Here is a 13,470-nt window from a genome sequence, read left to right as displayed (position 1 = left end):
TAGTGTGGTCTTGTTGTCTTCAGTAGTGCTGTCTTGTTGTCTTCAGTAGTGTTGTCTTGTTGTCTTCAGTAGTGTTGTCTTGTTGTCTTCAGTAGTGTTGTCTTGTTGTCTTCAGTAGTGTGGTGTTGTCTTCAGTAGTGTGGTGTTGTTTTCAGTAGTGTGGTGTTGTCTTCAGTAGTGTGGTGTTGTCTTGTAGTCTTCAGTAGTGTGGTGTTGTCTTCAGTGGTGTGGTGTTGTCTTCAGTGGTGTTGTCTTCAGTAGTGTGGTGTTGTCTTCAGTAGGGTGGTGTTGTCTTCAGCAGTGTGGTGTTGTCTTGTTGTCTTCAGTAGTGTGGTGTTGTCTTCAGTGGTGTTGTCTTCGGTAGTGTGGTGTTGTCTTCAGTAGTGGTGTTGTCTTCAGTAGTGGTGTTGTCTTCAGTAGTGGTGTTGTCTTCAGTAGTGGTGTTGTCTTCAGTAGTGGTGTCTTCAGTAGTGTTGTCTTGTTGTCTTCAGTAGTGTGGTGTTGTCTTGTTGTCTTCAGTAGTGTGGTGTTGTCTTTGTGTCTTCAGTAGTGTGGTGTTGTCTTGGTGTCTTCAGTGGTGTTGTCTTCAGTAGTGGTGTTGTCTTCAGTAGTGTTGTCTTGTTGTCTTCAGTAGTGCTGTCTTGTTGTCTTCAGTAGTGCTGTCTTGTTGTCTTCAGTAGTGCTGTCTTGTTGTCTTCAGTAGTGTTGTCTTGTTGTCTTCAGTAGTGTTGTCTTGTTGTCTTCAGTAGTGTGGTGCTGTCTTCAGTAGTGTGGTGTTGTCTTGGTGTCTTCAGTAGTGTGGTGTTGTCTTGGTGTCTTGTAGTCTTCAGTAGTGTGGTGTGTTCTTGTTGTCTTCAGTAGTGTGGTGTTGTCTTCAGTAGTGTGGTGTTGTCTTCAGTGGTGTGGTGTTGTCTTCAGTAGTGTGGTGTTGTCTTCAGTAGTGTGGTGTTGTCTTCAGTAGTGTGGTGTTGTTTTCAGTAGTGTGGTGTTGTCTTCAGTAGTGTGGTGTTGTCTTGTAGTCTTCAGTAGTGTGGTGTTGTCTTCAGTGGTGTGGTGTTGTCTTCAGTGGTGTTGTCTTCAGTAGTGTGGTGTTGTCTTCAGTAGTGTGGTGTTGTCTTCAGTAGTGTGGTGTTGTCTTCAGTAGGGTGGTGTTGTCTTCAGCAGTGTGGTGTTGTCTTGTTGTCTTCAGTAGTGTGGTGTTGTCTTCAGTGGTGTTGTCTTCGGTAGTGTGGTGTTGTCTTCAGTAGTGTGGTGTTGTCTTCAGTAGTATGGTGTTGTTTTCAGTAGTGTGGTGTTGTCTTGTAGTCTTCAGTGGTGTGGTGTTGTCTTCAGTGGTGTGGTGTTGTCTTCAGTAGTGTGGTGTTGTCTTCAGTAGTGTGGTGTTGTCTTCGGTAGTGTGGTGTTGTCTTCGGTAGTGTGGTGTTGTCTTCGGTAGTGTGGTGTTGTCTTCAGTAGTGTGGTGTTGTCTTCAGTAGTGTGGTGTTGTCTTCAGTAGTGTGGTGTTGTCTTCAGTAGTGTGGTGTTGTCTTGTTGTTTTCAGTAGTGTGGTGTTGTCTTGTTGTCTTCAGTAGTATGGTGTTGTCTTCAGTAGTGTGGTGTTGTCTTGTTGTCTTCAGTAGTATGGTGTTGTCTTCAGTAGTGTGGTGGTGTCTTCAGTAGTGTGGTGTTCTCTTGTTGTCTTCGGTAGTGTGGTGTTGCCTTCAGTAGTGTGGTGGTGTCTTCAGTAGTGTGGTGTTGTCTTGTTGTCTTCAGTAGTGTCTTGTTGTCTTCAGTAGTGTGGTGTTGTCTTGTTGTCTTCAGTAGTGTCTTGTTGTCTTCAGTAGTGTGGTGTTGTCTTGTTGTTTTCAGTAGTGTGGTGTTGTCTTGTTGTTTTCAGTAGTGTGGTGTTGTCTTGTTGTCTTCAGTAGTGTGGTGTTGTCTTGTTGTCTTCAGTAGTGTGGTGTTGTCTTCAGTAGTGTGGTGTTGTTTTCAGTAGTGTGGTGTTGTCTTCAGTAGTGTGGTGTTGTCAAATGAAATGAAATCAAATTGATTTATAAAGACCAAATCAGAGAGAGGTAGGAGCAAGCCCATGTAATGCTTTGTAGGTTAGCAGTAAAACCTTGAAATCAGCCCTTGCTTTGACAGGAAGCCAGTGTAGAGAGGCTAGCACTGGAGTAATATGATCAAATTTTTTGGTTCTAGTCAGGATTCTAGCAGCCGTATTTAGCACCAACTGAAGTTTATTTAGTGCTTTATCCGGGTAGCCGGAAAGTAGAGCATTGCAGTAGTCTAACCTAGAAGTGACAAAAGCATGGATTAATTTTTCTGCATCATTTTTGGACAGAAAGTTTCTGATTTTTGCAATGTTACGTAGATGGAAAAAAGCTGTCCTTGAAATGGTCTTGATATGTTCTTCAAAAGAGAGATCAGGGTCCAGAGTAACGCCGAGGTCCTTCCTTGTCTTGTTGTCTTCAGTAGTATGGTGTTGTCTTCAGTAGTATGGTGTTGTCTTCAGTAGTGTGGTGGTGTCTTGTTGTCTTCAGTAGTGTGGTGGTGTCTTGTTGTCTTCAGTAGTGTGGTGGTGTCTTGTTGTCTTCAGTAGTGTGGTGGTGTCTTGTTGTCTTCAGTAGTGTGGTGTTGTCTTCAGTAGTGTGGTGGTGTCTTGTTGTCTTCAGTAGTGTGGTGTTGTCTTCAGTAGTGTGGTGGTGTCTTGTTGTCTTCAGTAGTGTGGTGTTTGGTAGTGCTACCTGTGTCTTTTTCCAGGTGGATGGAGGTGATCCGTAGTGCTACCTGTCTGTCTCTAACCTGTCTGTCTGTCTCCAGGTGGATGGAGGTGATCCGTAGTGCTACCTGTCTGTCTCTAACCTGTCTGTCTGTCTCCAGGTGGATGGAGGTGATCCGTAGTGCTACCTGTCTGTCTCTAACCTGTCTGTCTGTCTGTCTCCAGGTGGATGGAGGTGATCCGTAGTGCTACCTGTTAAGCTAGTCGACCCCTCCTGAGCCAGAGGAAGGATCCTTACTGACCACGGAGCCAGTGAGGACTAGGAGGACACTGACCAACCCTCTTCTAGACGGCTCCTTCCTGTCCTTTAGGCCTCTTCTAGACGGCTCCTTCCTGTCCTTTAGGCCTCTTCTAGACGGCTCCTTCCTGTCCTTTAGGCCTCTTCTAGACGGCTCCTTCCTGTCCTTTAGGCCTCTTCTAGACGGCTCCTTCCTGTCCTTTAGGCCTCTTCTAGACGGCTCCTTCCTGTCCTTTAGGCCTCTTCTAGACGGCTCCTTCCTGTCCTTTAGGCCTCTTCTAGACGGCTCCTTCCTGTCCTTTAGGCCTCTTCTAGACGGCTCCTTCCTGCCCTTTAGGCCTCTTCTAGACGGCTCCTTCCTGCCCTTTAGGCCTCTTATTTCACCCTGCCCTTTAGGCCTCTTATTTCACCCTGCCCTCTCTTCACCTCTGGAGTACTGGCTCACTTTACTCCAGGTTACTTTACTAACCACCTGTCTGTATTTCCACAACGTGACCCTTTTGGGTGTATATCCTCCTTCTCTCTATATATGAAAACTCACTTTCTCTAAATACTCTGGCCATGAGGAGATATTCTCCTCCAGGAATTTACGACCTCTCTGACCACAGCATCCTGGGTGTAGGAGAGAGGAGAGAGATGGTGCAGAGGTATGACACCGGTGACCCCGCACATTGACTCTGTACCGGTACCCCCTGCATATAGTCTCATTACTAACCGGTGCCCCCTGCATATAGTCTCATTACTAACTGGTGCCCCCTGCATATAGTCTCATTACTAACCGGTACCCCCTGCATATAGTCTCATTACTAACCGGTACCCCCTGCATATAGTCTCATTACTAACCGGTGCCCCCTGCATATAGTCTCATTACTAACCGGTACCCCCTGCATATAGTCTCATTACTAACCGGTACCCCCTGCATATAGTCTCATTACTAACCGGTACCCCCTGCATATAGTCTCATAACTAACCGGTACCCCCTGCATATAGTCTCATTACTAACCGGTGCCCCCTGCATATAGTCTCATTACTAACCGGTGCCCCCTGCATATAGTCTCATTACTAACCGGTACCCCCTGCATATAGTCTCATTACTAACCGGTACCCCCTGCATATAGTCTCATTACTAACCGGTACCCCCTGCATATAGTCTCATTACTAACCGGTACCCCCTGCATATAGTCTCATTACTAACCGGTACCCCCTGCATATAGTCTCATTACTAACCGGTACCCCCTGCATATAGTCTCATTACTAACCGGTACCCCCTGCATATAGTCTCGCTATGATTATTATTACTGCTGCTCTTTAATTATTTGTTAATTTTAGTTCTTATTCATTATTTTTTACTGCATTGTGACGAATCAAATTTGATTTAAATCTTTTCTTGCCCATTCACCCTCTGAATGGCAAAGAATCATTATTTAACCCGTCTCCTCCCCTTCATCTACACTGATTGAAGTGAATTTAATTTTAGGTGACATCAATAAGGGATCCTGGATTCACCTGGTCAGTCTGTCATGGGAAGAATGAATGTGGTGTTGGAATGTGCTAAACATTGAGATGGTAAATGAATGATAGGAAATGAAAGAGACTGGGTGTTCTGTTAGAATGGTTCTCTGAAGAAAGACAGAAGGCTTTGGAATGTGTTTGATGGAGGAGAGGACAGCGATGTGTTGATACATGGGGAGACAGATGGACATCTGTGGATTAGGTGAAGGAGGGGTTGAGGTCAGGAGGAGAGGACAGCGATGTGTTGATACATGGGGGAGACAGATGGACATCTGTGGATTAGGTGAAGGAGGGGTTGAGGAGAGCGATGTGTTGATACATGGGGAGACAGATGGACATCTGTGGATTAGGTTGAGAGCGATGTGTTGATACATGGGGGAGACAGATGGGCATCTGGGTATTAGGTGAAGGAGGGGTTGAGGTCAGGAGGAGAGGAGAGCGATGTGTTGATACATGGGGGAGACAGATGGACATCTGGGTATTAGGTGAAGGAGGGGTTGAGGTCAGGAGGTCAGGACAGAGATGTGTTGATACAGGGGAGACATCTGGGTATTAGATGAGAGGTTGAGGTCAGGACAGATTCTCTGAAGAGAGTAATTTAATGTTTGGTATCCTGTTACCCTCTTTATTAGCTTCCTGTGGAGCCATGAAACGTAGGGATTGGAGAGAAAGGGGAGTGTCTTCAGTAGGGATTGGAGAGAAAGGGGAGTGTCTTCAGTAGGGATTGGAGAGAAAGGGGAGTGTCTTCAGTAGGGATTGGAGAGAAAGGGGAGTGTCTTCAGTAGGGATTGGAGAGAAAGGGGAGTGTCTTCAGTAGGATGTATATAAACTGTGAAGTCTGAAATCTTTAGCGGTCTGATTTTCTGCTGTACAGAACCTTTGGGAAATGATTAAACTTGGTTAAAGTTTCTCTAGAGTCTGTGAGTTATTTACTCTGAAAAATAAGAACCTAACAGTGGTATGATTTAAGTCTATAATGTAAAGTCCCACTAATGGCCTCTCAACAACATAGTTATGTCCTGTCCCACTAATGGCCTCTCAACAACATAGGTCAGACATGTCCTGTTCCACTAATGGTCTCTCAACAACATAGTCATGCCCTGTCCCACTAATGGTCTCTCAACAACATAGGTCAGTCATGTCCTGTCTCACTAATGGTCTCAACAACATAGGTCAGACATGTCGTGTCCCACTATTGGTCTCTCAACAACAGGTCAGACATTTCCTGCAGCAGGTGATCACTCACTACAGTGATCAGACATTTCCTGCAGCAGGTGATCACTCACTACAGTGATCAGACATGTCCTGCAGCAGGTGATCACTCACTACAGTGATCAGACAGTTTAGCTTCATAGAGGAATCTATAATTGTAGTAATTTTTACAGGTCCCAACACCTACAGTCTAAAGTGCTTTCTAGCTAATGTACTGTTAGCATAACAGGTCCCAACACCTACAGTCTAAAGTGCTTTCTAGCTAATGTTCTGTTAGCATAACAGGTCCCAACACCTACAGTCTAAAGTGCTTTCTAGCTAATGTTCTGTTAGCATAACAGGTCCCAACACGTACAGTCTAAAGTGCTTTCTAGCTAATGTTCTGTTAGCATAACAGGTTCTGCTACAGAGTAGACAAACAACATTATCTGACAGTAGCTAGGTCACATGACATGGGTCAGGTAAGAAACGATAGACATGTAGAACTACAGTAGGGTTTGGTAGTACTGGAGCCAGTATGGTAGATAGGACTGGACCCAGTATGGTAGAAGGGACTGGACCCAGTACGCTCTGACTGGACCCAGTACGGTAGATAGGACTGGGCCCAGTACACTCTGACTGGGCCCAGTATGGTAGAAGGGACTGGACCCAGTATGGTAGAAGGGACTGGACCCAGTATGGTAGATGGGACTGGACCCAGTATGGTAGATAGGACTGGACCCAGTATGGTAGATAGGACTGGACCCAGTATGGTAGATAGGACTGGACCCAGTATGGTAGATAGGACTGGACCCAGTATGGTAGATAGGACTGGACCCAGTATGGTAGAAGGGACTGGACCCAGTATGGTAGATAGGACTGGGCCCAGTACGGTAGATAGGACTACTTGAGGTGAGGGAGAAAGTGTGGTGGGACAAGTATTCGTTAGCTAGCCAATTTCTGATCAAATAATTCAGTTCATGGTGTGAAAATTAGCTGCTAATAAAGTCAGACAGCTGACGCTAGCTAGCTAACGTTACATCAGACAGCTGACGCTAGCTAGCTAACGTTACAACATCTGACAGCTGACGCTAACGTTACATCAGACAGCTGACGCTAGCTAGCTAACGTTACAACATCTGACAGCTGACGCTAACGTTACATCAGACAGCTGACGCTAACGTTACATCAGACAGCTGACGCTAGCTAGCTAACTTTACAACATCAGACAGCTGACGCTAGCTAGCTAACGTTACAACAGACAGCTGACGCCTAGCCGACATTCGTAACCTAACCAATTCGCTATAGTATTAACTGGTATACGACTCCTTGCCGTTCCTCGAGTTATAACACAGTTGCTTACTGTGAAATGTTAACTAATGTTCTCTCTCTACAATATTGTGTTTCATTTTCAGGTTGAAAGAATGAGGTGAAAAATGAGGCGTTGCTTGTTAAACAGGTGGATTCAGGGATCAGGTGTAGCTGGGCATAGAGGTGAAAGAAACCACCCGTTCCCCCCCTCCTCTCTGCTGCTGACACATTGTAGAACACATGTCCACAGGCAGGAAGTGTACAATGTAATAATGTGTGGCCCAAAGACATTGTTTTAGTGTTGAACTTGACAGTAACACTGGAGTGTTTAAATTCAGTGAATGTTCTTTTTGCTCACATGTAGCCTTGTGCACTTGATCCATGTCCACTATAACAGGGCAGAAATAGAATGACTGTTTCATTCAATTTATACTTTAACATGTTTTTCTCCCCCCCCCCAAGTGCAATATTTTTGGTGTGGTCACAAACGTTCTATTATGAAGGCTGTCATGGTAACAAGCGTTCTATTATGAAGGCTGTCATGGTAACAAGCGTTCTATTATAAAGGCTGTCATGGTAACAAGCGTTCTATTATAAAGGCTGTCATGGTAACAAGCATTCTATTATAAAGGCTGTCATGGTAACAAGCGTTCTATTATGAAGGCTGTCATGGTAACTGCAATATTAGTGTATTGTTTTTTTCTCAAGACTTGTGTCATTTGCAGTAAAGTTTAGTCAACAAATAACATTGGATTGTTTTATCTGTGAGTTATTTTACACACAGAGACTGATCATGTAGATGATATTCTGTTGTTTAATTAGTTAAAACGTGCACTTCCCCCTAGCAGGGATTTATTACATGTTTCAGTGCAACAACAACGTGTCTCCTTTTAGGGCCCTCAGCAGTTTACATCCCTGGCCAGTAAAAAGTAGTCAATTGTAAAAACAACAGTACCAAGTTACCATATCTAAAAAGCTATCCTGTGTAGCAGCCTATCTATCCTCTAGCCAGGTCCCAGACCTGCTGGTGTTATCATAACAAGGAGTGGCATGATGGCACCCAGACTACAGATCCTTCAGTGGATCTCTCTGTCCTCCCTGTCGATGTACACTAAGCCATGGTCTCCGTAGGCATCGTAGTTCTCATAGAAGTTGTGTTTGAGCCAGGCAGGCTGGTAGGAGGTGGTGCTGTACAAGAAGGCCTCCATCATGCTGCCTGGGCTCCTCTCTCTCCCCTCCACCTTCCAGTCCTCCAACTCTATCTGAACGGAGGTGCGTTGGTACATGGTGGGGCAGCCCTCGAAGGCGTCTAGGAAGCTCAGCATGTTGTCATCCACCCTGTACACCTCCCCCTGGATCCTGTGGCCCTCCCCGGGACGGTTCAGCAGGTACGGGATGTTGTACTTCCCAGCGATCACCAGCGGGTAGCCATCTACGGTGCGGGCGTGACCACAGAACTCTGCCTTCCCGTTCCCCTGGTCCGGCAGCATCCTGAAGTAGTTGGGCTGACCCTTCTTCAGAGTCCCATAGACAAAGATATAAGTCATCTGGACCGGCGGGACGTAGATCTGGAAACAGGACAGATATGGAACACTTAGTTGTCTCACAGTTAACTGGACAACCTGCAGTTGATACACCCATTTCTGCACCGGAGGCTGCTGAATGGAGAACGGGCTCATAGTAATGGCTGGAATGGAGTAGATGGAATGGAAACGAACACATGAAAACCACGTGATTTGATACCATTCCGTTTCAGCTGTTACTATGAGCCGTTCTCCCCAGTGAAGGAGCCACCAACCCTCCTGTGATGTGTACCTATTGATTCTTGAAGAATATACTGGAACTTATGAATGCCTCATGACCATAGTTCAACTGTCGGGCCCCAGCAGAAATGTAAATCTAACCTGATTCATGAAATATACTAATTCATGTTACCATACTACAACTAAGAGTTCAAATCAAATAAAAACATTGATTCATTCACATGTAAAAGTCATGTATGTGTTGGGGTCAATGAAGAATGGATAGAGAACTGGCTGTATGGAAAGTTACTGAGTCAGACAAGGGGTGGATAGAGAACTGGCTGTATGGAAAGTTACTAAGTCAGACAAGGGGTGGATAGAGAACTGGCTGTATGGAAAGTTACTGAGTCAGACAAGGGGTGGATAGACCCTCCTACTACAGTCCTATCTCACACAGAGGGGCCCACCACAACGTCCCCCCTACGACAGTACTGTCTCACACAGAGGTGCCCACCACAACGTCCCCCATACTACAGTCCTATCTCACACAGAGGGGCCCACCACAACAACCCTCCTACTACAGTCCTCTCTCACACAGAGGGGCCCACCCCAACGACCCTCCTACTACAGTCCTCTCTCACACAGAGGGGCCCACCCCAACGACCCTCCTACTACAGTCCTCTCTCACACAGAGGGGCCCACCCCAACGACCCTCCTACTACAGTCCTCTCTCACACAGAGGGGCCCACCCCAACGACCCTCCTACTACAGTCCTCTCTCACACAGAGGGGCCCACCCCAACAGTCCTATCTCACACAGAGGGGCCCACCCCAACGATCCTCCTACTACAGTCCTCTCTCACACAGAGGGGCCCACCCCAACAGTCCTATCTCACACAGAGGGGCCCACCCCAACGACCCTCCTACTACAGTCCTCTCTCACACAGAGGGGCCCACCCCAACAGTCCTATCTCACACAGAGGGGCCCACCCCAACGATCCTCCTACTACAGTCCTCTCTCACACAGAGGGGCCCACCCCAACAGTCCTATCTCACACAGAGGGGCCCACCCCAACGACCCTCCTACTACAGTCCTCTCTCACACAGAGGGGCCCACCCCAACAGTCCTATCTCACACAGAGGGGCCCACCCCAACGACCCTCCTACTACAGTCCTCTCTCACACAGAGGGGCCCACCCCAACAGTCCTATCTCACACAGAGGGGCCCACCCCAACGATCCTCTTACTACAGTCCTCTCTCACACAGAGGGGCCCACCCCAACAGTCCTATCTCACACAGAGGGGCCCACCCCAATGACCCTCCTACTACAGTCCTCTCTCACACAGAGGGGCCCACCCCAACAGTCCTATCTCACACAGAGGGGCCCACCCCAACGATCCTCCTACTACAGTCCTCTCTCACACAGAGGGGCCCACCCCAACAGTCCTATCTCACACAGAGGGGCCCACCCCAACGACCCTCCTACTACAGTCCTCTCTCACACAGAGGGGCCCACCCCAACAGTCCTATCTCACACAGAGGGGCCCACCCCAACGATCCTCTTACTACAGTCCTCTCTCACACAGAGGGGCCCACCCCAACAGTCCTATCTCACACAGAGGGGCCCACCCCAATGACCCTCCTACTACAGTCCTCTCTCACACAGAGGGGCCCACCCCAACAGTCCTATCTCACACAGAGGGGCCCACCCCAACGATCCTCCTACTACAGTCCTCTCTCACACAGAGGGGCCCACAAAGGTTCCAGCATCACACAGGGTCGTGACTTATAAAACCTTTTTTTTACCTAGGCAAGTCAGTTAAGAACAAATTCTTATTTTCAATGACGGCCTACAATTCAGTTCCTCCCTCGCAACAGAGATGCATTGGCTGTGTTAGGAGTTGACCCGCCTCGTAGGAGGTTATAAATACATGTTGTGTAATCACTCTTTGTCTTTGCAGCTGAATGAACCAGTGGGTGAATAGACTGGGTTTGAGCTTTTCCTAGTCATCCATTTAAGTTTATAATAAATGTAAAATACAAAACAATACTGTATAGCCTCAAAACAATAACTAGTTGCTTTCAGTTGCTGATAACTAGCTGCTTTCAGTTGCTGATAACTAGCTGCTTTCAGTTGCTGATAACTAGCTGCTTTCAGTTGCTGATAACTAGCTGCTAACTAGTTGCTTTCAGTTGCTGATAACTAGCTGCTTTCAGTTGCTGATAACTAGCTGCTTTCAGTTGCTGATAACTAGCTGCTTTCAGTTGCTGATAACTAGCTGCTAACTAGTTGCTTTCAGTTGCTGATAACTAGTTGCTGATAACTAGCTGCTTTCAGTTGCTGATAACTAGCTGATAACTAGTTGCTTTCAGTTGCTGATAACGAGCTGCTTTCAGTTGCTGATAACGAGCTGCTTTCAGTTGCTGATAACTAGCTGATAACTAGCTGCTTTCAGTTGCTGATAACTAGCTGATAACTAGCTGCTTTCAGTTGCTGATAACTAGCTGATAACTAGCTGCTTTCAGTTGCTGATAACTAGCTGATAACTAGCTGCTTTCAGTTGCTGATAACTAGCTGATAACTAGCTGCTTTCAGTTGCTGATAATTAGCTGCTTTCAGTTGCTGATAACTAGCTGATAACTAGCTGCTTTCAGTTGCTGATAACTAGCTGATAACTAGTTGCTTTCAGTTGCTGATAACTAGTTGCTTTCAGTTGCTGATAACTAGCTGCTTTCAGTTGCTGATAACTAGCTGATAACTAGCTGCTTTCAGTTGCTGATAACTAGCTGATAACTAGCTGCTTTCAGTTGCTGATAACTAGCTGCTTTCAGTTGCTGATAACTAGCTGATAACGAGCTGCTTTCAGTTGCTGATAACGAGCTGCTTTCAGTTGCTGATAACTAGCTGCTTTCAGTTGCTGATAACTAGCTGATAACTAGCTGCTTTCAGTTGCTGATAACTAGCTGATAACTAGCTGCTTTCAGTTGCTGATAACTAGCTGATAACTAGCTGCTTTCAGTTGCTGATAACTAGCTGATAACTAGCTGCTTTCAGTTGCTGATAACTAGCTGCTTTCAGTTGCTGATAACTAGCTGCTTTCAGTTGCCGATAACTAGTTGCTTTCAGTTGCTGATAACTAGCTGCTTTCAGTTGCCGATAGCTAGCTGTACTCATGTTGTTGTACAACTTCAGCAACAAAAGAGAGGTCTGAATCAAAGTAGTAAACTAGTTTAGGCGTCTGCAGATTCTCCAAATCCTCTCCTCTGGAGAGCAACTGGGAGCATGTTTTTATTCCAGCCCAGCACTAAGCGTGAATCAAATGTATGTAAAGACTGAAGGTGCAGAAACCAGAGATAGTTGATGAGTAATAATGCTTGGCTGGAACGAAAGCACCCAGTAGGTCTCCAGGACTGAGGTTTGGTTTTGAAATGCATCAAAGAAAAGGTTATTTAGCTTGATACAGTAACTACACAAGTCATAACCGAACCTGTATATCGGCAACGTTAGATGATTATATAATGAAATACAATGTTGTTCTGCTCACCAACAGCGACGTGAGTAAAGCAGCTCCTCGAAAGCCTCTCATTACGTCTTGTCGAGGTTTAACGGCCCCGGTGAAAGGTAGGCTGAACTGACACCGGGATGAAGAGGGAGGGGGGGGGGTTCCGGTACAATGTTGTCATTTCCTTCGTTTTGTGGCTAGAGTTAAATAGTTTCTAAAGAACAAACTTCACCGAAATTAATCATTCATGTATATGTGTGTTATATTAAACATAGAGGGAGTAACATGTTGGCAAGTCGATTTATTTATAGACTAATACAAATCAGTAGCGGATTTAGATACGGGCATCCAATGTGTTGCTTTACCGCCACCTACTAGACTGGAATACAACTCCCTTATGCTTTACTTGAAAAATAAACATGTACTAAATAAATGCCCTACTATCTAACACTACACTACACACTACACTTTCAAAATGATATAAAATAAAAAATAACACCCCCCTATTCTACAAATTAAATGAATTTACTCCTACCTCAGGCCATCATCCTGAAAGGACGGGACATCACCACTTAGCCCACCCTGTAACTCTTCTGATGTCAAGTCTCCTACACCCAAACACCTCTGCAGCTGCCACCACCACCTCTATTTTCTGAGGCTTCTGTTCCATCTCTGCTGTACAGTTGATAACCGTTGCTATGAATGCTAAAAATCCCACTCTTACCGAAACATCACTTTTTGTCCTATTCCTCTGTACTGGGTCATCTCTACTACTCTCACCACTCCTCCCCATTGACCCATTGTCCTCTACTTTCTTCACTGCCTCCGCATATGACAACTTCTGCTCTACTCTGATCCTGGAAACCTCAACCTGCCTCTCTCACACCGGACATTTCTGAACAATGGAAATAAGTCCCAGACTGTATTGTGTGTTATCCTCCATGATTTAACAATGGAAATAAGTCCCAGACTGTATTGTGTGTTATCCTCCATGATTTATCAATGGAAATAAGTCCCAGACTGTATTGTGTGTTATCCTCCATGATTTTACAATGGAAATAAGTCCCAGACTGTATTGTGTGTTATCCTCCATGATTTAACAATGGAAATAAGTCCCAGACTGTATTGTGTGTTATCCTCCGTGATTTAACAATGGAAATAAGTCCCAGACTGTATTGTGTGTTATCCTCCCAGACTGTATTGTGTGTTATC

At 45.8% G+C, this 13,470-nt stretch overlaps 2 protein-coding genes across 2 annotated transcripts in view; one reads left to right on the top strand and one right to left on the bottom strand.

The window, feature by feature from the left end:
- Positions 1-4,743, top strand: part of LOC116361512 (FERM, ARHGEF and pleckstrin domain-containing protein 1-like) — a 133,205-nt gene extending 128,462 nt beyond the window's left edge. Inside the window, 1 exon segment of the mRNA XM_031816004.1 lies at positions 2,927-4,743. Within this exon segment, the coding sequence (XP_031671864.1) occupies positions 2,927-2,960 (34 nt within the window). The 3' untranslated portion in view covers positions 2,961-4,743.
- Positions 4,744-7,756: 3,013 nt separating this feature from the next.
- LOC109885069 (gamma-glutamylaminecyclotransferase) lies at positions 7,757-12,416 on the bottom strand. Its single transcript, XM_020476935.2, has 2 exons — positions 12,301-12,416; positions 7,757-8,581 (listed from the first exon to the last, which is right to left on the bottom strand). The coding sequence occupies exons 1-2, from the start codon at positions 12,340-12,342 to the stop codon at positions 8,090-8,092; spliced, it is 534 nt and encodes a 177-aa protein (XP_020332524.1). The 5' UTR covers positions 12,343-12,416; the 3' UTR covers positions 7,757-8,089.
- Positions 12,417-13,470: the final 1,054 nt, after the last annotated feature.

Source organism: Oncorhynchus kisutch, unplaced genomic scaffold (assembly GCF_002021735.2).
Source record: "Oncorhynchus kisutch isolate 150728-3 unplaced genomic scaffold, Okis_V2 scaffold727, whole genome shotgun sequence".
NCBI classification, from domain to species: Eukaryota; Metazoa; Chordata; class Actinopteri; order Salmoniformes; family Salmonidae; genus Oncorhynchus; species Oncorhynchus kisutch.
Note: the sequence above shows the minus strand (reverse complement) of the source record. Positions and strands in the feature narration are given on the sequence as shown.

Coding starts and splice junctions, on each gene's coding strand:
- LOC109885069 (XM_020476935.2), bottom strand. CDS start 12,342: ATGAGAGGCTTTCGAGGAGCTGCTTTACTCACGTCGCTGTTG. Junction 8,582..12,300: donor CTTTACTCACGTCGCTGTTG/GTGAGCAGAACA, acceptor TCCTGTTTCCAG/ATCTACGTCCCGCCGGTCCA.